The sequence below is a fragment of the Cricetulus griseus genome, chromosome 5, assembly GCF_003668045.3.
Source record: "Cricetulus griseus strain 17A/GY chromosome 5, alternate assembly CriGri-PICRH-1.0, whole genome shotgun sequence".
NCBI classification, from domain to species: Eukaryota; Metazoa; Chordata; class Mammalia; order Rodentia; family Cricetidae; genus Cricetulus; species Cricetulus griseus.
Genome location: NC_048598.1, coordinates 132,385,780 through 132,410,967, shown reverse-complemented (window position 1 = coordinate 132,410,967; position 25,188 = coordinate 132,385,780). Strand labels below are relative to the sequence as shown.

The 25,188-nt window shown below is 40.8% G+C and overlaps 1 protein-coding gene across 3 annotated transcripts; it reads left to right on the top strand.

The window, feature by feature from the left end:
* The first annotated feature begins 1,239 nt into the window (after positions 1-1,239).
* Positions 1,240-22,265, top strand: Psma3 (proteasome 20S subunit alpha 3). 3 transcript variants are annotated; one of them, XM_027418205.2, is made up of 11 exons: positions 1,240-1,397; positions 4,382-4,464; positions 9,710-9,833; positions 10,637-10,738; positions 10,848-10,921; positions 13,165-13,237; positions 14,395-14,460; positions 16,867-16,913; positions 20,909-20,976; positions 21,271-21,335; positions 22,106-22,265. In XM_027418205.2, exons 1-11 carry the CDS (start codon positions 1,377-1,379, stop codon positions 22,148-22,150), a joined length of 768 nt encoding a protein of 255 aa, XP_027274006.1. In that variant the 5' UTR covers positions 1,240-1,376; the 3' UTR covers positions 22,151-22,265. The 3 variants fall into 3 exon arrangements, with proteins under 3 accessions (XP_027274006.1, XP_027274007.1, XP_035300813.1); XM_027418206.2 differs by having other exon boundaries at positions 1,347-1,397; positions 9,715-9,833; XM_035444922.1 differs by lacking the exon at positions 1,240-1,397 and adding an exon at positions 4,024-4,173.
* Positions 22,266-25,188: the final 2,923 nt, after the last annotated feature.

Below are 25,188 nucleotides of genomic sequence, written 5' to 3'. Positions count from 1 at the left end.
GGGCTTTGGAGGCTGTCCCGGAACTCGCTTTGTGGGCCAGGCTGGCCTCGAATTCACAGAGATCTGCCTGCCCCTGCCTCCCGAGTGCTGGAATTAAAGGTGTGAGCCACCAATGCCCAGACACGGTGGTTCTTGTATTCCAAGCCTTGTCACAGCCTTCTGAGTATGGAGATTATAGATCTTCATCACCATGCTGGAAAATGTTCTCTGGCTATATAAAATAAAAGTCTTCAGGATTTTAAAACATGCTTCTGCCGTTTTATTTACAGACTACAAGGTCAGGTCCCACGTCTCTGAATTATCTGTTGCCCTCCACACCTTAATCTCTCTCTCTCTCTCTCTCTCTCTCTCTCTCTCTCCCTCTTTCTCTCTCTGCCCGTCTATCCCTTAATTCTTAAGATAAGCCATATTGACCTGATAGTTACTGGAATGAGCCTGGCACTTGGAGTTCCCTAGGCTCTTTAGCCTTTTCTTGTTTTCTTTTTCGAGACAAAGTCTGTGTAGCCCTGACTGTCCTGGCACTCGCTCTGGAGACCAGGCTGACCTCCAACTTATCCATCTGTCTCTGCCTCCCAAATGCTGGGATTAAGGGCGTGCGCCACCACCGCCACCTGGCCTTTTCTAATATAGTTTTGTAATCTTCCTGGCAGGAATGAAGATAACACCCGTGCTCTTCTCTTTACTAAGACTCCACGAAACAGGAACTTCTCCAGTAATTTCATTCTGGGTGAAGAAAAGACCGACGCATGGGTCCAGTCAGAGGGACACCTTTTCTCTCACAAACAGATTTCACAGTTCATACATCTTGGCAGATCACCTTTCAGGTTGAAACCGAGATGGAAAGGTAACTCATCTTGGCCAGGATTGCTTAGCTATGCATACATACCACTTGCTTCTATTTAAACCCAAATGCCACATCAGGACTCTGAAGATGAACTTGAAGGGCAACGGGGGGTCACTGGGCCTTTTTGTTCCTCTTTCTTAAATGGGCACACTTGAATAAATAAATCTCCTTCCGGCTTTTAAGTACTCTTGTCTGTAACGGGTTTACTGAGGACAGGTGCCCAAGCCTAGTTAGCTCGTTAGGACTATCAGGGAGCAGGCAATGACCTTAGATCTCCTAGTAAACAGTGACAGTTACAGTTTCACCAGCCTCTCCAAGGATCCGCCTCTCTGGCTTCTGCGCATGCGCGTCTCCAGCTCGCCCTCTCCTTTTCCTACAATCCTCTGCGTAGCCCGCGGAAAGAGCCGCAAAAGCAAAGGCTATTGGTGGACAGCGCAGCCAATGGGCGAGCCTGTTACTAGGCTACGCAGTGAGCGGCGTAGGAGCGGCACTTCGGGCCTGGAAGCTCTGCGCGGCCTCCGGAGTTGGCACCATGAGCTCCATTGGGACCGGGGTGAGTCTCTCCGCGCCGCCTTCTCCGGCCGGCGTTGAACGGAGTGCGGGGGGGACCGGCCGCTGGAGCCCGGGCGCTGCCTGAGTCCTGGGGACCCGTGGCCTCCGCCGCGTCCCAGGCCCTCATCTCGGTGACCCCGGCTTCGGCGGCGTTTCGGGCCCGTTGTGGCCGCCCCAGTGCAGCCAAAACCAGGGTTGCTGAGTCACTTTCTTCCGCTGCTTGAAGAAACCGAAAGTGAAAACTGGTGCGGCCTGCCCTAGTGCGAGCATTCGCGCCCCCCCACCCCAGGCGAGCCCCTGCTGCTTGCTGCGTCTGGGTGGCTCTGGAGCCCGTCGTGTGGCCCGCCCGTGCGGGTGCTGCGGTGCCGCTGACTCACGGGCCTCTTGGGGCCTCACGTCACCAGGCAGTCCCCGGACACCTATCGTGACAGGACCTCAAAGGCTCGATCGCATGAGTTCTTTGCCTTTTCCTTCGTTTGCTTTTCCCGAACGAATTATTTTTGGCAAGGGTTATCTAGGGACCGCAGTGCCTCAGATTTTTGTGAAGAGTTTTGAAGATTTGCAAGTTGGGCTTTTTAATTTGCTAAACACATCCCGTGTGCAGTGATTTCCTCCACCTTTCCTTTGTCTCCATATGTTAACTACTTAACGGATATCTGTTGATTATCTGCAGTAGAGGTAATGAGTAATAGGTTTTCTTGGTTATCCTTATTTCCATGATTTTGATGTTCGCCTGATGTGGTGGCGCACACCCTTAATCACAGCACTTGGGAGATAGAGGCAGGAGGATCTCTGATTTCCAGGCCAACCTGGTCTACACAGTGGGTTCCAGGACAACATAAAGAGACCTCGTCTTTAAAAAACTTTTTTTCTATGCTCAGAATTAAATCTACTTACTGGTGTTTGGAATGATTTAATTGGTTACGAGGTACTGAAGTAGTAATGTCATGTGATAACGTTTGTTGGGATTAGTGCTTAGTAATGCACCTCACAGTAAATTTGCTTTGCAGTTGTGTCAGGGTTGCCGTCCAAACATCGATGGTCATCTGATATTCCATGTGGAATATTTAGTATGAAAGTAATAACCAAGCCTTAGGAAGTTTCACTGTTGAAGGCCTCTTTCCTGGCTTCAGGTCCCTCAAGAGTTGTGTCCCTCAAGAGTTGTAAATTTCTGTCCATTTGGGTTTTTTTTTCCCCCCTCTAACCTCTACTGCTGGGCAGAAGGAAAGGCCAACCCAGGGCAAGTCACTGAGTTCCAAATCTAGGTGAGTTCCATTCCTAGCTCTACAAGTGCTTTTTTATTTTTGTTTTTATGTTTAATTGTGTCCCCAAAGGTTAGTTCCTTCTTTATTGTATAGTCAAAGCCACTATTGTGAGCTCACACTTGTTGCCTCTAAATTTGTTTCAGCCCAAGTCAGAGTGATTTTTTTTGTTTCAGCCCAAGTCAGATTTTTTTTTTTTTTTTTGAAACAGGGTTTCTCTGTGGCTTTGGAGCCTATCCTGGAACTAGCTCTTGTAGACCAGGCTGGTCTGGAACTCACAGAGATCCGCTTGCCTCTGTCTCCCGAAAGCTGGATTAAAGGCATGCGCCACCAACACCCGGGTTGTTTTTTTTTTTTTTTTTTTTTTTTTTTTTTTTTTAAATGCTTGAATTTGGGCCTGTGAAATGGCTCACTTGGTAAAGGTTAAAGGTGCTTGCTACCAAGACTTGGAACAGCTGAGTTCAATCCCTGAAATGCTGAGTTCAGTTCCCAGGTCCCACATGGTAGGAAGAGAGCTGACTCTGGAAAGTTGTCCCCTGACCTCTCGATGTACACCAGGGCACATGCACTATAGGTAAATGTAAACAATGTGAAGTAGATCACACCACCTCCTCATTCACATCAAGAATAAAATGTAAACTACCTTCCCCAACCTAGTTTGGCTCTCTAGCATGTTTTAGATTTACTCACTCTTGCTTGTTCCTCCTCCACTTAAAAGACACCAGTTCCTTGGCTTGGGCTATGCTTATTCCTTCCACAGTATGAGCACAGTATGTGCTCATTAAATGTTGATGAATACTAAATGATTTATTTAACCAGGGTCTTTCCTTGGTTCCTGGCTTAGATACAAATGTAAATGATCTGACTTTAATATTTATACAATACTCCTTTTTTTGAGACAGGGTTTCTCGATAACAGCCCTGAACTCAGGCTGGAATTCACTTTGTATACCAGGCTGGCTTCCAACTCAGACATCTGGCTGCTTCTGCCTCCTGAGTGAGTGCTGGAATTAAAGGCCTGTGCCACCATATCCAGCAGCAATACTTTAAAAAAAAAAAAAAAAAGTTGTGTAAAAAAGTTCTGACCTTGGGGCTGGAGAGATGGCTCAGAGGTTAAGAGCACCAACTGCTCTTCCAGAGGTCCTGAGTTCAATTCCTAGCATCCACATGGTGGCTCACAACCATCCGTTATGAGATCTGGTGCCCTCTTCTGGTGTGCAGATGTACATGGAAGCAGAATGTTGTATATATAATAAAATCTTAAAAATAAAAAAAGTTCTGACCTTAAGGTTTGTATTCATTTTTGTAATTTTTTTATTAGCTCAAATTAGATTTGTATCCATTATTTAAACTTCCTTTTTAGATATTTTATGTTACGTGTATGTATGTGGATCCTCTACATGCCAAATGGAGGCCAGGAGAGGGCTTTGGATCCCCTGGAACTGGAATTACAGATGGTTCTAAACCATCATGTGAGTTCTGGGAACCCAACCCATATCCTCTGCAACAGAAACAGGTACTCTTAACAGCTGAGCCATATCTCTTGTTATTTAGACCCATTACTTTTCAGTAGGAGACATCTAAGGTGTGTAGTTATCTCTGAGCAACAAAGCATTTTCCACTAGGATATAACATTCCTGGTGTTTGAGCTGTTTGGAAAAAATTATATGACTGTTGTTGGCGAAGACATGTCCTATAAACTCTGTTGCTCTCTTTGTTGTCAGTATGACCTGTCAGCCTCTACGTTCTCTCCTGATGGAAGAGTCTTTCAAGTTGAGTATGCTATGAAGGCTGTGGAAAACAGTAGGTAAGAAACATTGTTTTACTTGAGTGAATGTTTTAAACAGGAATTATCTTTTATCTTGTATGTTTTGGCAGTCAGATTTTGTATATTGCTTTAGCTTACACAAATACCATACCCTGAAGTAATTTCAACTTTTTTTTTTGGTTTTTCGAGACAGGGTTTCTCTGTGGCTTTGGAGGTTATCCTGGAACTAGCTCTTGTAGACCAGGCTGGTCTCAAACTCACAGAGATCCGCCTGCCTCTGCCTTCCGAGTGCTGGGATTAAAGGCGTGCACCACCAACACCTGGCTTTTAATGCAACTTTTTGAATATTTTTCTTTTACTTTATTTTTATTCCATATGCATTGGTGTTTTACCTGCATATGTATGTCTGTATTTCGGGTGTTAGGTCCCCTGGAACTGGAGTTAGAGGCAGTTGTGAGTTGTCATGTGGGCGTTGGGAAGTGAACCTTGGTCCTTTATTTTTTTAAGCAATTTTTTATTTTATTTGCATTGGTATTTTATCTGAATGTATGTCTGTGTGAGGGTGTCAGATCTTGGAATTACAGACAGTTGTGAGCTGTGATATGGGTGCTGGGAATTGAACCTGGGTCCTCTGGAAGAGCAGCCAGTGCTTTTAACAGCTGAGCCATCTCTTCAGCCTCCCCTTTATTTTTTTTAAAAAAGTCGTACTGTGTAGCCTTGGCTGGTCTGGAACTCTATATGTAGGTCAGGGTGACCTAAGGAGATTTGTCTGTCTCTGCCTTCCAGCTGCTGGCTTTAAAGGTATATACCATCATGCCTGGCAAGATTTTTTTTCTATATAAAGTAATAACTGGGACCTCAGAGATAACTCAGTGGCTAAGAGTATGTGCTGCACAATCATGAGGGTGGTGGTGCAGATCCCAGTGCCACCAACTAGCTTAGCTTCCAGTGGCTGCCTGTAACTCAGATCTGAGGCTTCCACTGCTGCCCTCTTCTGCCCTCTGTACATTTACTCACACAGACAATAACTGATGTGCACACACACACATATTTTAAGAAAACTGTTCAGGCCAGGTGGTGGTGGCGGCGGCGCACGCCTTTAGTCTCAGCAGTACTCGGGAGGCAGAGACAGGCAGATCTCTTGAATCTGGTCTACATAGCAAGTTCCAGGACAGCTAGGGTGTTACACATAGAAACCCTGTCTTGAAAAACCAAAACAAAAAAAAAAAACAAAGGGAAAAACTGTTGGGAATGTAGTTAAGTTGGTAGAGTGCTTGCTGCTTGTGTAGTATGCATTAAGTCCCATATTTGACCTTCAGCACCCATAAAGTGGGTATCATGTTTAAACAGGTAGAAAACATTTAAGCTAATAATTTTAAGATTGTGTTCTGTATCAAAGGATAATTAATTTTTTTCTTGTGTTGGGTGTATAATAGGAAAGTGCTTTGCCATTACCAATACTTGTTAAGTTTAAGAAACACCAAAATAATTAGGGGCATACAAGTAGGTGCCTAAAAATGACTATATTAGAATTACATATGCTGTTTTGTGAAAGTGTTCTTAGGGAACTGGAGAGATGGCTTAGCAGTTAAGACTGTGTACTGTTTTTTGCAGAGGACCTGAGTTTGGTTCCCAGCACCTACATGGCAGCTCATAACCACCTAAAACTCAGGGGGATCTTGCACCTCTGATCTCCATAGGTTTCTGCATTCTCTCTCTCTCTCTAAGAAATAAAGAGATAGTATGCTCTGGGTGGCTATATGAAAAGGCAAAGATGATATTTTGGTCTCTTTAGTCTCATCGAAGAACCTAGCCATGAAAATTCTTATAAGGACTAGATTGTTAGGCCTCAGACTCAAAAAGTCTCACCTGCCTCTACTCCCGAGTTCTTTTAAAGGAGTGCATCTCTACACCCAACTGGAAAAGTTTTGTTTTTTCGAGATGAGTTTTTGTTTTGTGTGTGTGTGTGTGTGTTGGTGTTCTAGTGTACGCGCACAAGCATAGAGAGCAGGGGACAATTTGTGGGATTGTTGTGGACAGTCGAGCTTGGACTAAACTTGGGTCATAATGCTTATCCATTACCATTATCAGCCATCTTAACAGCCCCACAAATTTTTATATCTTTATTTTGTTTTACATATTTAGTATATAGCCAAAACTGACATAGGACTTGCTATGTTGCCTAGACCTTAAAACTTGTGGTTTCAGCCTTCTAAATGCTGGGATTACAGACATGTGTCACTATGCACAGGTTTTTGTATATTTTATATTTTAAAAAGCTCTTGGGGAATCTCAAAAAGCTTTTATTTCTGCAGTCCATAGGTTATATTAGTACTTAATAGAAGTAAAAACTCAATATTTAAATATTAGTTTACTTAAATAATAGAAATGTTTACATGTATCTGTTAAAAGTAATAGTTCTTTGCCTCTCTCCTGGATCCCTGAATGTCTTTGAGGGAGTATTCCTAACCAGACACTCCCATCCCTGTCAGATGGGAGCTGGCAGAAGCCCAAGGGCAGTGACCCACAGAAGAGAGGTCTTAACACCTGAGTTCGACTGTTGATGCAGTCATTACTTAATGATGGGCATAGTCTTTTTTTTTTTTTTTTTTTAAAGGAAGGGAATTTCTTTTAGATTTTATTTATTATGTATACAACATTCTGCTTCCATGTATATCTGCACACCAGAAGAGGGCACCAGATCTCATAACGGATGGTTGTGAGCCACCATGTGGGTGCTGGGAATTGAACTCAGGACCTCTGGAAGAGCAGTTGGTGCTCTTAACCCCAGCCATCTCTCCAGCCTTGGGCATACAATGTTTTTGCTTCAGCTTCTTCATTTGTAAAATAGAGATAATAGTACTGTTTTTCAAAGCTCTTGAATAAAATAGCCAGTATATGGGGCCTGCAGGTTGGTAATATAGTTCAGTGGTAGAGTACTGCCTAGCATGTAAGCTTCTTAGGCCCCATCCTCAGCACCACACAAAGAGAAAAATCACAGATTGACAGGAGAATTTATTGGTTGTTAAAACAAATACCTAATGATATATTGCTGACCTGTTTGCTACTTAATATTACTAATACTACTAATATTTAATATTTATTAAAATTGGTTGTAATTGTAAATATAGTTAGCTAACTTTACACATGAGCTCTACAGGTTCAACCAGCTGAAGTTAAAAAAACAAAAACAAAAAACAAAAAAAAAATCCTCAGGAGAGCTGGGTGGTGGTTGCACACCTTTAATCCCAGCACTCAGGAAGCAGAGGCAGGTGGGTCTCTTGAGTTCAAGGCCAGCCTGGTCTACAGGGAGTTCTAGAACAGCCAAGGTTGTTACACAGAGAAAACGTGTTGAGTAACAAAACAAAACAAAAAAACCCAAAACTTAGAAAGGGCCCAGAATGTAGTTTACTGGTAACGTGCTTGCCTAGCATGCACAAAACCCTGGGTTTGATCCCTAGCACCACACACACAAAACAGACAAGCTGGACAGAACCTACAGGGTTGCAGATTTGCAGGTGCATGCTTAGTATGTGTCAGGCAGAGTGTAGTTCCTAAGACTCAAAGAAAAAACTAAGTTTTGTAAAATTAATAATACAGTTACTTAATAGCATTAATAACAATGTTAATGAAATAAAAAAGAAAAAGGACCAGGGATGAAGTGGGGTGGTAGAGCATCTGCCTAGGATATGCAAAGCCTGGTTGGATTTCTTGTACCCTTCCCCACCAGCAGGAGAGAGGTACATTAAGATTTTAATCTTGACATAACATCATGCAATTTATGTGTATTTTACTTGAGATCAAGATCTGATCTGTGTCTGATGGTGGTGGTGCACGCCTCTGATCATAGTGCTTGGGAGGCAGAGACACATGGATTTTTGAGTTCCAGGACAGCCAGGGCTACACAAAGGATCCCTGTCTCAAAAAAACTAAAAGATCTCAGTTGAAATAGGACATATATTTTATTGGTTTATGTATTTACTAGAAACAGTACATACTTATTGCAGAAAACTTGATAAAAATAGATGAAAAGAAAAATACATTAGTCATTCTTTTTAGTTTGTGTTTAGTGCATTTTTTGTGTATGCTATGCACCTTTTTTTTTTTTTAAAAGACAGATCTCACTGGGCCTGGTGTAGCATGGCACGTACGTTTAATCCCAGCACTTGAGAGACAGGTTATTGTGAGTTCCAGGCCAGCCAAGGGCTATATAGTAGGACTGTCTTTTTGTTATTGTTTGAGACAGGGTGCCACCATGCCTGGCCTCTGGGGCTTTTTTGTTTTATTTTATTTTGTTATTTCCTTTTCTTTTTTGAGTCAGGTTTCTTTGTATAACAGTCCAGGTTATCCTGGAACTTGCTCTGTAGATTTGCCTGCCCTGGAATGTGTAGAGACCCATCTGCCTCTGCCTCTTAGGTATTAGGATTAAAGGTGTGTGTCACTACCGCCTGCAACTAGTTAAAATTTTTTTTTTTTTTTTTTTGGTTTTTCGAGACAAGGTTTCTCTGTGGCTTTGGAGGCTGTCCTGGAACTAGCTCTTGTAGACCAGGCTGGTCTCAAACTCACAGAGATCTGCCTGCCTCTGCCTCCCGAGTGCTGGGATTAAAGACGTGCGCCACCACCACCCCACCCCCCTTAGTTAAAATATTTTGAAGTGGGCCAATGCGATGACTCCATGTCACCAGCCCTGAATTTGGTCCCTGAGATCTATATCGTGCCAGGAGAGAAGTATTTCCTTGGTTGTTCTCTGACCTCTGTGCATATGAATATGAGTATACACATGTACACACACACACAGAAAATAATAAATTCAATAAAGTGCTGCCAAGTTTAACAAAAAAATACGTTTAAAGTCTCTGTTTTAGATATTAATTTTTGTGTATTGTTAAGATGGGTCCCTTGTCTCTTAGGCTGTTCTTCAACTCACTATGTAGCACAGAATGACCTTGAACTTCTGACCCTTTTGTCTAGTGCCTGGTCTACAAGAGCTAGTTCCAGGACAGCCTCCAAAGCCACAGAGAAACCCTATGTCGAAAAACCAAAGCAAAATAAAACCAAATAGTAACCTTGAACACTTACCTCCAGCTCCTAAGTACTGGATTACAAGTATACACACAACCTTTTTTGTTTGTTTAAAATATGCTGGCGATTAAACCCAGGGCTTTCACAGGCTAGGCCATTGATCTATCATCTGAATTGTATCCATCCCTTTGACTTTATTTACTTTTTATATATAAGTTAAGTTTCTTCTATTTCAGCTAAGAAAAATTTTTTCTTGTTTCAGTACAGCTATTGGGATCAGATGTAAAGATGGTGTTGTGTTTGGGGTAGAAAAATTAGTCCTTTCTAAACTTTACGAAGAAGGCTCCAACAAACGACTTTTTAATGTTGATCGACATGTTGGAATGGTAAGATCACACCTTAAAATGTTCACCTTGTTTTTTCTGATTATTTTCGATACATTACAATCTGTTTTTAAGAATTTATTCATTTCTTTAATACTAAGGTAGTAATGTTTGAGCAGCCACAATAATAAAATTTATTATTGGATTTTGATCATTCAGTGTCTAAAACAAAGGAAACAATTTCATAACCTTAATGGTGACAAGGAAACTCAAACTGCTTTAAGGATGAGAGAGAGAGTGATTCGGAGGATGTAGAAATGAGATCTTGACAGCATAGATCACCAGGGGGATAAATATTTGACAGGCAAAGAATATTAAGTTTTTTGTACCCAACATGGGAATTATCACTAAATGTTATCAGAACACATTATAGTAAGGTATAAGACAAGGAAATGATGTAAAGTGAAAGGAGAAACTCATAGCTCCTTGGGCTTCTTTCTTAGTTCATGTAGCTTGATAGCTAAACCATCTGAGTGTAAGCCAAGCCTGGAACTCACATAGATCCATCCGCCTGCCTCTGCCTCCTAAGTGCTGCTGGATTAAAGATGTGTTCCACCACCAGAAAACTGACGAGTGTTTTGTTTTATTCTTTACAGTGAGGTGGTAATTTGGGAACGTGAACTCTGATATGAATGCTCCTTCTCAACATTTGAGCAGTTGAGTTGTAAATTAGCCATGATCTTACATTAAAACATCAAAATGCCTTTTAAAGACCTTTTAAGCAGAGATGGTCTTTAAATGATACTTAGAGTAAATGATTTTGGTTTGATATAATACTGTCTATTAAATTGGTTCTTTTTCTCCAGGCAGTCGCAGGTCTGCTGGCAGACGCTCGTTCCTTAGCAGACATAGCAAGAGAAGAAGCATCCAACTTTAGATCTAACTTTGGCTATAACATTCCTCTAAAAGTAAGTTGATAATATGTTGAGTGATGGAAATGTATTAATTAAGTAATTAATTAACTTTTGAACAGTGATGGAAATGTATTAATAAGGTCTTTTCCCCTCATAATTACAGCATCTTGCAGACAGAGTGGCCATGTATGTACACGCTTATACACTCTACAGTGCTGTTAGACCTTTTGGTTGCAGGTATGAAATTTTGTGAGACCTTTAAGTCTTATTCATACAGTAGTTACTTTTCTCCACAAATTAGTCCCCCCGCCTTTTTTTTTTTGTTGTTCCCCAAGACAGAGTTTCTCAGCAGTATGGAACCAGTCCTGGAACTTGCTTTGTAGACCAGCCTTGAACTTAACAGAGATCCACCTGCCTCTGCTGGAAGTAAAGGCTTGGGTTGCCATGGCTCAGCTAGCCTTTTCTTAATATCTGTTCCACCTGTGTACCAGGGTTACAGACATGAACCACACTCTCTTCTGTGGATTCTGGGGGTCCAAACTCAGGTTCTTATGCTTGTACAGCAAGCACTCTGCTCACAGAGACACCTCCCCTATGCCCCAGATTAGCCCCTGAGACACCTGAAATATAAATTCTTACCAAGTAGTAGTAGGCAACCATTAAAAGTATACTTTTAAGCTGTATGTGATGGTACATGTCTGTGATTCCAGTTCTCAGGAGGCTGAGGCAAGACGATTGCCCTGAGTTCAGGGTCAGTTTAGGCTACATAGTGAGTTCCAAGCTGGGATATTTAGGGAGTCTTTCTCCAAAAATATTCTAAAAACTGTATAATGACAGGAATCATAGTCCTGGAATGATTATAATTATAATTTTAATCTAATCATAATAAATTCTCTGCAGTTATGTCCCTGATATTCAAATACTTTCTATCTTGACATGAGGTACAGCTATTTAAACACTTAAATAATGCTCCTATGTCTGTTTTCCAACAACTCATAAGCTAGTGTAGTCTGTAATCTCCATACTTGGGGGGGGGTAAGTGGGTGAGGTCAGAAGTTATTGTTAGCTACATAGTTAAGACCAACCTGGGATACAAAAGACTGTCTTGGGCTGGAGAGATGGCTCAGTCTTCCAGAGGTCCTGAGTTCAATTCCCGGCAACCACATGGTGGCTCACAACCACCTTGAATGAGAGCTGGTGCCCTCTGAAGACTGCATACATAATAAATAAATTCTTGGGAAAAAAAAAAAGTTCTCTTGGATGGCGTCTTGTTAAAAAAAAAAAAGACAGTCTCTAAGTAAAGAAAACAAAACCTACTTGGCTATGCTTAATCACAATCAAGTATCTTACTATGTAGCTGTAATCCAGCCTTTAAGTTGCTTATCAGACATATTTCAATAGAGAAATGAAATGACAGATTTATTGAAAACCTGAATCTTATTAATTACCAGTGTTAGACCCCAATAGAGCATTGTTAAAGGTTTCATTCAGATTACTCCTGAAACCTCTCTTTGACTAGAGAATGCCTTTCATCGTAATTGAGTTCCATGTTCATCAGCTCCTTTCTATGAGTAGTGGTTTCTTGGGCATGTGCCATGAATCAGTCATTAATGTGGGCACACAGATGTCACAATGATGAAACAGCCATTAGAGATGAAATGATAGGGTCTAGACATTGGTCCTGAGCACAGTGGAGCAGCAGTTAAGGAGTGGTCTGTTTTCAGAGAGGTGACAAGGAAACGTGCATGAAATACTGGGGGGATGGGTAAAGACTATCTTGTAATGGTGTGGAATGTGGGTATTTCCCGGAGTGCACAGGTAATACAAAGTTATGTAGAAGTGATACTACAGATGTGCAAAGAGACCAGTGTGTAACAGCTCCGAAGTGAAGGGTTTTTAAATGATAACCAGATTTATATTCTGAAAGAAGAATTGCATCAGTTTGAATAGGGAAAAGTGGGCATAGGTTGGATGGTTGGCTCTTACATGATGTGATAGGCTAACATAAGGCTGATTCTCTAAAAGAAATAGTTTCAGAAAATTGGTAATTCACGATCATTTACCAAACCTAATTTTAATTTGTTGAGCATATAAAATAATTGAGCCATTTCTGACCATTGCAGACTAGAGGAATACTGGGAAATGAAATGAAAGGTACATTTCACCACAGTTTGTTCCTTTCGCCTTTTCATGTGCACTCATTTGCTGTGGTTTTCTCACTACATGCCGGTCCTTACTCCTTTTGTTACATTTCTGCCAGGCCATGGTGGTGCACACCTTTAAAACATTGATAAGTCACATGGAATTTCAATACTGTAGCTTAATACTAGTTTTTATTGAAGCTGTCTTATCAAAGAACTAAACTATAAGTTATGTTTCTTACTAATTTATCAGAGAAAAATCTAATCACAGTTTCATCACAGTGGTCTTATATATAATGGTATTGAGAACCATGTTGTAAACTGTTTGTTTTTATGCAGTTTCATGTTAGGGTCTTACAGTACGAATGATGGTCCACAGCTTTATATGATTGATCCGTCGGGTGTTTCATATGTGAGTAAATTTTACATTATTTAAAATTCAATTGTAGTTAAATGGCATTTCCTTATCATTTATATCATTTGCATTGTTTCAATTTTTGTTTAACTCAGTTAAAACTGGGCATAGTGATGGAGGCCAGTAGTCCCAGCTACTTGGGGAGGAGAGGCAGGAGAATTACAAATTCAAGGCTAGCCTGGGCCATCACAAAAAGATCTTGACAGCTTACTAAAGATTAAAAGACTCAGAATAAAAGAAACACCTGGGTATAGCATAATAGTTAATGCTTGCCTACCATGAGTGAGGCCTTGTCTTCAGTCCATAGCATTTAAAGAATAAAGCCAGGTCAAGGTGGTGCATGCTTTTAATCCCAGTACTCAGGAGGCAGAGGCAGGTGGATCTCTGTGAGTTCCAGGACAGCCAGTGCACTTGCACGTAGAGACTTTGTCTTGGGGGACAGGGGAATAAATATTCAAAACTCATTTGAGGAAAGTAGTTTTTTAAATTAATGAACATATTGTTATGAAGTGGAGAACATTTAGTACTGGCTTTCAGGATGCTCTTTACAGGAACTACCTAGTAAACATTTTTTTTGAGTATGTGATTGTCTCATCATTGTATTAAGTCTTAAAACTGAATATAAACTGACGTTTTCAAGGCTTTGGGTTGGAAATCTAGCACAGGGGTGGGGACCAATTTAAAATTTAATTTACTTATTTAATTTTCATGTGTGTTTTGTCTGTATGTATGTGTATCTTGTGTGTGCTTGGAACCTGCAAAGGCCAGTAGAAGGCATTGAATCCCTTTGGAGCTGGAGTTAATGATGTTTGTAAATAGTCGTGTGGGTACTAGGAATTAAACATAACATCTGCAAGAGCAGCAAGTACTCTAAAACACTGGGCCACCTACCCAGCCCCAACTTAGATTCTTCTAGAATTAGGCTTGCTATTTCATGGTTCCTGACATTCATGTGAATGTATTTGGCTATTTCTTTGTTACTTTTTTTTTTTTTTTTTTTGAGACAAGGGTCTCACCGTGTCTTTAATCACAGAGATCTACCTGCCTCTGTGACCCAAGTGCTGGAATTAGAGGTGTGTACCACCACAACCAGCAAATAAAAGACTAAATAGTAAGTAACATATACTAATCGACTTTTCTCTCATTTTACATAGGGTTATTGGGGCTGTGCCATTGGCAAAGCCAGGCAAGCTGCAAAGACAGAAATAGAAAAGCTTCAGGTAAAGTATATCGAATTCTGGGTTTTCATAGACGTGGGATTTATAAGCCTCTTAGTCCAATAATATGTGGCCTAATGTTTAGAAACTTTGTCAAGTTGACTGGTTAAATAGGAAACCTCGTAACACATTATCTGTGACTTTTGTACCCTGTATCCCTCCATGATTTTGATTGCTTCTGTAAAAATTCAAGGAGGAAAAAAATTACAAAACAACTTTTTAAAGATTTACTTGTGTATGAGGGTTTGCCTGAGTAAATGTCTGTGTATTTCATTGTGTGTCTAGTACCTAAGGAGGCCTGAAGATGGCGTCAGGTTCCCTGGAACTAGAGTAATGATGCTTGTGAGCCACCGTGTAGGTGTTGTGGAACTGAACCTGGGTCCCTCTGCAAGAGCGTCAGGTGCTCTTAACCGCGAACTATCTTTCCAGCCCCCAAACAACTTTTATGTGTGTGTATGTATGTGTATATAAGACACACACACACAGACACAATCAATCAATCAATCTACAAAAGTCCATTCTTAGGTCAACTGAAGTAAAAAAAAAGAATTTTTTTTTTTTTAGTTTTCTTCTACATCTTGTCGTTGGACACAGCTTTTATCTTAAAAATCTTAGTGTCTGCTCAAGTGCCTTTCCAGACTTTGTACCTAAAGAAAGCATGAAGTTTAAAACTTCTGCTTTGAATGTGGTTTAGTGGTGCACCCCTGTAATTCAGAAGGATTTATTGCAGATTTAGAGGCCAGCCTGGGCCATACATTGAGATCTTGTCTCAGATTAAAACCACCCACTTTTTGCCATGAACTAGATGTTCATCTATTAAGAGTATTTTCCTTAAAGCTTGATTTTTGCCAAATATTGTAGCTGTTGTCTTCTTTTGTTATGTGAAGTTTAAAAATTTTTACTTGTTAATTATATGCATAGGAATGCACACTTGTGAATACAGTTGCCTACAGAGGCCAGAAGAAATTATCACCTCCCCTGGAGCTAGAATTGCAGGCCGTGATGGTTAGTTGCCTTACATGGGTGTTGGTCCTAAACAGAAAACAAAATATTAATGAATGTCTTTGAAAGATAACAGTTAAATCTTGTATCATAACTTGAACCACTATGAGTATTATAATCTTTCATCACCTTAGTATCTGAAAAATGAAAACTGGTTTGCTCAAACACCTTTTTAAACCTGTCATTGTAGTTCCAGCTCTGTACCTCGATCACAGGTGTATGCCATCACAGTAGCCAGATTTTCTGATGCCTACAGTATTCAGACTCCTCAGCTGGACACCCAACTAGATGTTTCTCCTGATTTCCAGTTCTTTATTGGTTTCTCATGTAGACAATGTTTCTCATTTTGTATTGCTGAGTTAGGTCTGACTGTGTAGCTCTGGTTGGTATGTGACCTTTGAGCACATGTGCTGTGGTGTGCTGTGGAAGTACTGGGGGGGTGGTGTATGCCACTCGTTACCCATTGAACCGTCTTAACTGCCTTTGGCTTCTCACTTCACTTTTTTTCCTTCTTCCTACTTTTGCTCTATGCTTTTATCTTCCATGCAATCAGAGGAAATAAAATCCTTTTAATATATATAAAACATAATTCCTTTAATAACTTAATTAAATATTTTTGTTTTTTGGGGGGGGCAGGGTTTCTTTGTCTAAGTGCACTGGCTGTCATGGAGCTCACCTTATAGACCAAGCTGGTCTTGAACTCACAGATATCTGCCTGCTTCTGCCTCTTGAGTGCTGGAATTAAAGGTGTGAGCCACCACCTGGTTAATTCTTGATTATCTTAAAAGTTGTCAAGCCAGGTTGGAAGTGGCATACATCTTTAATCCAAGCACTCAGGAGGCAGAGGCAGATGGGTCTCTGTGAGTTCAGGAGGTCAGCCTGGTTTACAGAGTGTTCCAGGACAGCCAAGCCTATACAGAGAAACCAAGCCCTCAATGCCCCCACCCCAACACACACACCAAAAAAAAAAAAAAAAAAGTTGTCCCAAGAGATGTAGAGACAGCTCAGTGGTCAAGGGCATTTACTGCTCTTCCAGAGGATCAGTTTTCAACACCCACCTGTCAGTTCATGACCTCCTATATAATTAATTAATTGGATTAGGCTATTGTCCAATCCTAAGTAAAAAGCACTGGTAATTAGCTTACACATTTCTCTCTCTCTCTCCTCTCTTTCTCTCTCTCTCTCTCTCTCTCTCTCTCTCTCTCTCTCTCTCTCTCTCTCTCTCTCTCTAAAGACAGGGTCTATATATAGCCTGGGTAGTCCTGGAGCTTGCTATGTTGACCAGGTTGGCCTTGAATTCTCAGAGATGTCTCTGCCTCCCAAGAGTTGCATCATCAATTAAAGGTGTGCATCACTATTCCTGGTCTTATACATTACACAAAATTAATTAGTATGCTTTTCTTGTAGATGAAAGAAATGACTTGCTGTGATGTAGTTAAAGAAGTTGCAAAAATGTAAGTTGTTTGAAACTTTTATCTGCTATCCAGAAAAAAAAATCTTACTTGACCTAATCTCTGTATACATTAATTCTTAAGAAGCTATTATGTTTGAAAATGTTATTGTATATGGTGTGTGTACTGGGAATTGAACTCAGGGCTTTATATGTGCTAAGCATGTGCTATACCACTGAGATAAATCCTTAGCCTTAATATATTCATGTTACATTTTTATTTTTACTTAAAAACAAAAGTTTCACAACATATCCCTGGGTGCCCTAGAAATCAAAAGAGAATCCACCTGCTTCTATGTCTGGGATTAAAGGTTTGGGCCTGGAAAGTTACATCTTCAAGTAGTGAATGGGGTAGAGATATAAAGCTTGGTAGAAACCGGAGACCCCTGCTGTTTAATCTTGGAGGCAGCCCTCCTGACCAGATGTGTCTGATGTGGAGCACCCTTGTTATGCCCACCTGCAACCCTCCAGTCTCATGGTGTGTGTCTCAGCATAACTGTGCACAAGCAATGCAACAGCTGGGCCACTGCTCCCATCTGGCATTCTACACATGCAACTTAGGTGTGTCAGGGTCTCTATGGTGTAACTTACCCTGGAGGGCCTCCCTGCCCTAGCAGAGCCATTATTTATTATTTATTTATTTCTGGTTTTTCAAAACAGTGTTTCCCTGTGTAGGTTTGTAGACCAGGCTGGCCTCGAGAGATCCTCCTACCTCTGCCTCCTGAGTGCCCGGTATAATTTTTTTTGTTGAGCTTACTTCTTCCAACCAGCTACCTTCTCCAGGCTCGTGGAGGGTATACAGGAGTGTTGAAGGTGGCTGTGTAGTCCATAAACCCTATTCTAATTACTGCACCTTTAGTAGGTCCCTAGCCAATGCATCTCTGGGAAGGAGAACTTGTACAGTGGCTAATTTAAGGGGAGACCATGCGACCCTGAGCGCTCTTCACTGGGGAAGGGAGTATAGTTGTTGGCCTTGTACTGTGGGCTTGCTGGCTCTGAGAGCTGAGGGAAGGACAGAGTCTCAAGGCCTGTGTTTCTGGGACCATGGTGTGATAGGCATCAGGTGGAGGCTTGTTTCAGCTCAAAGTTTAAGAGTATGAGACAGTCCTCTGGAAGAGCAGCCAGTGTTCTTAACTGCTGAGTTCTCTCGCCAGCCCCTGGAGATCATACTCTTTTTTTTGGTGGTGGTGGTGGGGTTCGAGACAGGGTTTCTCTGTGGCTTTGGAGGCTGTCCTGGAACTAGCACTTGTAGACCAGGCTGGTCTGGAACTCAGAGATCCGCCTGCCTCTGCCTCCCAAGTACTGGGATTAAAGGTGTGCGCCACCAACGTCCGACTATCTTTTAAGCTTTTGATGTGTGCCACAATCTAAATGATCATAAGATTAGGTACCTAGTAAGAGACCAGGGAGGAGGAGAAAATCTCCTAAGGAAGAGGAAGTAAAATGTATTATTGGAGAGAAGCACTTGTAGACCAGGCTGGTCTGGAACTCAGAGATCCACCTGCCTCTGCCTCCCGAGTGCTGGGATTAAAGGCCACCAACGCATATTCTTAATAAAGATATATTAATGAAATGTTTTGGTATATTTTTAAAAATTTATAAATGGGATGGAGAAATAAAGCTTGGACAAAGTAAACTTGTGTATATGTAGTATAGCATTCAAAGACAGGAAGAGGACATAGTAGACATTTATCAATTCTACTTTTGAATGCTTACAAGGGCTGGAGAATTGGCTCAGCGGTTAACAGTACTTGTTGCTCTTGCAGGGGACCTTGGTTCGATTCCCACCATCCACATGGTGAGCATATGTAACTCCAGTTAAAAGAGGGTCTCAGATTGGCCCTCCATGGCTAACAAAGCACACACACATATAGGCAACACATTCATACACACAGAGTAAATAAATCTACAGTATGTTTTTTATAAAACAGTAAACACTAGGTGTTGCTAGAATAGAACACGGGCCTCACTCACCCTTTTCTTACAGCGAGCCACACACTTAGCCTCACTAACTTTCTTTTGTAGGTTTATAGTTGTCTCTGCATGGGATTTAAGAGGCTGGCTTGGGAATATCAGCTGCTGTTTGAATCTTTTCAGGTTTATTATATTTATCATATACAGGTATAGAGAGAATCCAGATAACAAGTTTTGAAATACTAAGCAATGAAAGTCAGGCAGGTGGATGGTAATTTAAAAAGATGAATTAATTTGCAGGGTACAGTGGTGCATGCCTATTCACTCAGGAAGCAGAGGCAAATTGATCTCTGAATTTGAGGCCAGCCTGGTCTATAGAGTGAGTTCCAGGACAAGAGACTACATAGAGAATCTCTGTCTCAAAATGCACCCCCCCCCTCAGTAAATTATAGATCAAAGTGCTGGCACTTCTATTAAAATAGCTTGTAGATACCTTCTCAGGTAAACTACATGAACAAGTTTACTGAGTTGGTTCTTCGTGCAATAGTATTTTTCAGGTGTAGTATTCTATAATATAAACCAGTAGAAATTCAACTTCTATTATGAAGCAAGCAGTCACTCTTTTTTTTTTTTTTAAGATTTTATTATGTATACAACATTCTGCTTCCATGGATATCTGCACACCAGAAGAGGGCACCAGATCTCATAACGGATGGTTGTGAGCCACCATGTGGATGCTGGGAATTGAACTCAGGACCTCTGGAAGAGCAGTCAGTGCTCTCAACCTCTGAGCCATCTCTCCAGCCTGTTCACTCTTTTTTTAAATTATTTGCTTGCTTGCTTGCTTATTTATTTATTTATTTATTTGTGAGGCAGGGTTTCTCTATATTATTTTAGAGCCTATCTTGGAACCTGCTATGTAGACCAGGCTGGCCTCGAACTCACAGAGATCCACCTGCCTCTGCCTCCCGAGTGCTGGGATTAAAGGCGTGCTCCAACGCCCGGCTGTAATATGCTTCTTAACTAATAAAACTGAGTTTGAGACCAGCCTGGTCTATAAGAGCTAGTTCCAGGACAGCCTCCAAAGCCACAGAGAAACCCTGTCTCGAAAAACCAAAAAAAAAAAGTATATTACATTGGAAAGTGAAAGTAATTTCCTTAAAATAGTGTGAATATCATACAATCCAGTTTCTTTTACTTAAGCAGTCTTTGTAGTTCCTAATGGAAGTCAGCCCTTTGGCACCTTTCATACTTTTGTGTAAGTGGTAGGTGGCTGTTGTTCCCTCTCAGGAAGCCATCCTTTCATCATGTAACTAAGGTACTCTCTTGCAGTTGTACATAACAAGGTTTTCACAGAGCCTCCAAAAGAAGAAGGAAAGCTTTGTTTGGATATTTTTTTCTTTTGTGTTTGTTTGGGAGGAGGTGTTAATTTGTAGCCAGCCTCATTGAGAATCTTCCTGCCTTTGCCTCCTGGGACATTGCTGTCAGCTGATACTCAACTGTTTATACTGTTACTATAACTGGTTATGTTTGTAAGTTTGTTTACTTTATTGTTTGTAATGTGTTTACATCATAACTAGTTATAGTGGCATTTAAGTAATTTGGACAGGGGCTTAAATTATTGGTTAGTTTTTGAAGTATTTGTTTAATATCTTGAAAAAGCACACAGTTCATGATGGCCTTTCCAACTTGAGCCTGTTCTCTTTCTGAGATGGCTTTTTTGTTTGAAGCTTTAAAACACTATCAGAATAAACTGAACTTGACTAATAGAGAGAGGTATGTCAGCATTTGTAGGGATTTGCCATTTTAAGATTTTTTTTTTATTTTCTGTGTGTTAAGTATTTTACTTGCTGCATGTGCCATGTGTGTATGTGGTGCCTAAGGAGGCCAGGGAAGGTGTTGGATACCCTGGAAAGAGAGTTCTAGATGATTTTTCAACATCCTGTGGATGCTATGAACCAAGTGATCTTACCACTGAGCTTTCTCAAAAGCCCCTAGTTTTGTCTTTTATAATGCTAGAACTAGACTGGTGTACTCAGTGTTCATAGACTTGTTTCAGTGTTAATGTTTTCTTTTCTCTTTTAGAATTTATATAGTACATGATGAAGTTAAGGATAAAGCTTTTGAACTAGAGCTCAGCTGGGTTGGTGAACGTAAGTTACACTTGACTTTTATTTGTTCTAGAATTCATTTGCATGTTGGGATGAGTTAATGTAACCGTTCTATGCAGTAACTGACCCATGTTGTGAATACTTCTCATTGAAACATCTACATGATGTTTTATTTCCTCGTCATACTTAATGTTATTGTCAAGTAAGCCCAACTTGGAAGACTTGAGTATTGGGGGAGGAAACAACAAAAAATGAACCCTACCTACTTGTGGGAGAGTGAATGTTATTACAAATCACAATCCTCACTCATTGTTAATATATTGTTTGACTTTACAGTAACTAAAGGACGACATGAAATTGTTCCAAAAGACATAAGGGAGGAAGCAGAGAAATATGCCAAGGTAAGCAACAGTATAAGCACTGTTGTAAACACTCCCATGGACTGAGTCATAAGGTAACTTGGTTAATGCATGAACCAAGGATAACAGTTTTTTAGGTTACCTCTAGAGGGGATAGAGTTGTCCTAGTTTTTTTATTAAAAAAAAAAAAGTTCTACTTGAAAATTCCAACTTTGCCAGGTGTGGTGGTATTCCCGGCACTAAAGAGGCAAAAGCAGGTAATCTCTGAGTTCCAAGCCAGCCAGAGCTATATACACAGAGAAACCCTGTCTCTAAAAACAAAGAGAAAAGAAAGAAAATCCCAAGATCCCCCCCCCAAACACACACATTTGATGCTTTTATATTCAGTCATCACAAGGATAATAGACTTATCGCTGGGTTATCTCCCCCCCCCCTTCCCCCAGGCTATCCTGAACCTAGCTCTTGTAGACCAGACTGGTCTCGAACTCACAGAGATCCACCTGCCTCTGCCTCCCGAGTGCTGGGTCTAAAGGCATGCACCACCACTGCCCCACTTGTCCTTTGTTTTTTTAACACAGGATTTCTCTGTGTAGCCTTGGCTGTCCTGGAACTGTCTCTTTTAAACCAGGCTGGCCTCGAACTCAGAGATCTCTGCTTCCTGAGTACTGGGGTAAAGGCACTCGACACCACTGCTTAGCCATGGTAGTATTTTTAAGGTATAAATAACAGCTTGTAGTTACAGAAGTTTGAAATGCAGGTTCCATAGGATGTAATAAGATGAAAAACTTAAAATACTTTTTTTCATTCAACAGGAATCTTTGAAGGAAGAAGATGAATCAGATGATGATAATATGTAACATTTTCATCATCTCTTCTGTTTTACATTTCTGTGACAGTTTGATATTACTAGTACCATGGATCATAAATACCCATTTACCAATTTTCATTAAATTTTTGTCTTATAAACATTCATTGCATTCATGTTTGATTAAAAATTCTTAGTGGTGGGGTTGGAGATGGCTCAGAGATTAAAGCACTGACTGGCTGTTCCTTCAGAGGGCCCAGGTTCAATTCCCAACAACCACATGGCATCTCACATGTGTCTGTAACTCTAGGTCTTCTAACACCCTCATGTAGGGAGACACTGTAGCCCCGCCTCCTAGTAGCCTGGACAGGTGTGCCCAGAAAGTCTAAGGTCATGCGGAAGTCTAAGGTTCGCGCTTCTTAAAGGGACTGCACACGTGGAGACCCTCTTCTCCCTGCTCCCTTCTCTTCTCTCTGGCCTGGCTGCCTTTGGCTTGCACTTGGCTGGTATATGTGAATAAAGAAAACCTTGGCCTTGCTGACTGCAGATCGATCACTCAACACCCTCAGACATACATGCAGCCAAAACAATAGATAAATAAAAATGTGTGTGTGTGTGTTCTTAGTGCTATCTGGGCATGGTGCCTGCGTTTAATCCCAGTATTGGAGAGGCAGAAGCAGATTGGTCCCACAAAGCAAGTTGTTACTAAACAGCCAGGGCTACACTGAGAAACCTTGTCTCAAAATAATCAAAAAATAGATTCTGTCTTACCTATAATTTAAAAAAAAGTTTAGATTCATCTTGTGTTCTGTTTTTTGCATATGTATATGTACCATGCCTGTACAGGGTGCCCATGGAGACCAGAAGAGGGTTTTAGATCTGGAACTAGAGTAGTAGATGGCTATGAAAGACTACGGGTACTGGAAACTGTACCTAATCTGTAAAAGCAACAAGTCCTTTTAACCACTGAGCCATCTCTCTGGGCTTTTTTGAGACAGGGTTTCTCTGAGTAGCTTTGGAGCCTATCCTGGCACTCGCTCTGGAGACCAGGCTTGCCTCGAACTCACAGAGATCCGCCTGCCTCTGTGTCCTGAGTGCTGGGATTAAAGGTGTGCGCCACTAATGCCTGGCTCTCTCTGGGCTTCTTTAACTAGAAAGATCATAGTCTACTGTGCCTTTTTATTAAAAAAAAAAAAAAATCCAGTTTAGTAGATGAAAGCTACGTTTACAGTTAGAGTGGACCTTATGGATTAACAATTTCTATTCAAAATCATCTCCATAACTGCTTAACACAACCCAATCCCTCCATACTTTTTTTTGGCTGGGGGTGGGCAGGTTCTGAGACAGGATTTGTCTGGCTTTGGAGGCTGTTCTGGAACTCACTTTGTAGACCAGGCTTGCCTCTGCCGCCCGAGTGCTGGGAATAAAGGTGTGTGCCACCACCGTCCAGCCCCCTCCAATTAGCAGCTAATTATAAGCTACTATAAATACCATAACAGATCAATAGATCATGACTTTAGTGCCAGCGCTCAGGAGGCAGAGGCAGGTGGATCTCTGTGAGTTCAAGACCAGCCTAGTTTATAGAGTGGAGTTCCAGGACAGCCTCCAAAGCCACAGAGAAACCCTGTTTCAAAAATCCAAAAAACTACAAAACAATCAAACAAAAAACCAAATAAAAAAAAAATCAAAAAACCCAAAAAACCCAACCACACATGGCTAGATTATTTTTTAAAATCTGCCTCTAATTCAACTTCACTAAGAACTGTAAAAGCTTGAAAGAAAACAATTTTTACCCTTTATAATATAAAATATTCTAAGAATGCTTATACTGATTAAGTCACTAGCTGTTATCTTGATCCCTATAATTAGGCTATGGGGGGGGTGGTTTGTTTTGTTTTGTTTTTTTCTCCCTGGAGACCAGGTTTCTCTGTAGCTTTGGAGCCTATCCTAGAACTGGTGCTATAGACCAGGCTGGCCTTGAACTCACAGAGATCCCACCTGTCTCTGCCTCCCGAGTGTTGGGAGTAAAGACGTGGACCACCACCACCTGGCAATTAGGCTATTTTTTAAAAGTTACAGGGAAAATAAAAGCCATTCTCATAACCCAAGATGTTTTACCATTTTTGATTTTGTTTGTATCTACTGTTCACTAAACTTGAACTATGTGCTATACAATAAGTGACTGTATATTTACTAAACGTCATATATTTAAACATTGAAAGCTTCCAAAAGTAATGTGTTTTGTTGATCATCTCACCCCATCAAGGGTAAATTACTAAGTTTACCTTTCTTAAAGAGTAGAAACTGGGAATTAGAGATGGCTTAGCAGTTTAGAGTGCTTGCTACTTTGGCAGAGGACTAGAGTTCAGGTCTAAGCACCCACTTCAGATGGCTCACAACCTGTAAATCCAACTCCAAGGGATCCAATGCCCTCTTCTGACTTTCTTGGGTACCAGGCATGCAATGACATACATGCTGAAAAAAAAAAACCTCAGATAGAAAAAAAATTAAAAATTACAAAATTTTTAGGATAGTAATGTTATATCCTTAATAGGCACACTTTTGACCATCAATAGACAGTAATAAAATTTTAAGAGAATACCTGGATGTCTACAATGTATACCACTGTCAAGTAAATTTTAAAATTTTCAAGATCTTTTCTCTGACAAAAAGTAGACATAACCTCTACCAAGGACTATCACAAAGATGTGTATTATTTTATCTAACAAACATGAAAAAAATCTAGGAGTTTTCTGGTCAATGAGTGAATTCAGAATATGCACAAAGAACTCCAATAATGAATGGCAAAAAACTTCTGAAATGATATTGAAACAAAGTAGACTAAATTATCTTTTGCGGGGAGGGAACATTCTTGCAGTGTTGACAGGATGGTCTCAAGCTCATAAAGATCAATCTTCTTCTGCTCCTAGGTGTTAGATATCAATATCACACCTAGGTATATGCCTGGCTTGTATCTCTCTTCTCTTCTCTTCTCTCTCTCTCTCTCTCTCTCTCTCTCTCTCTCTCTCTCTCTCTCTCTCTCTCTCTCACACACACACACACAGAGAGACAATTCTCTACAGACCTGAC

What these genes read in the sequence shown, in the direction of transcription:
- Psma3 (XM_035444922.1), top strand. Translation starts at nt 4,039, where the DNA reads ATGTATGTGGATCCTCTACATGCCAAATGGAGGCCAGGAGAGGGCTTT. An exon ending in GCTCAGCTGGGTTGGTGAAC is followed by an intron (nt 20,977 to 21,270) that starts GTAAGTTACACT and finishes TTGACTTTACAG; the next exon opens with TAACTAAAGGACGACATGAA. An exon ending in AAGCAGAGAAATATGCCAAG is followed by an intron (nt 21,336 to 22,105) that starts GTAAGCAACAGT and finishes TTCATTCAACAG; the next exon opens with GAATCTTTGAAGGAAGAAGA.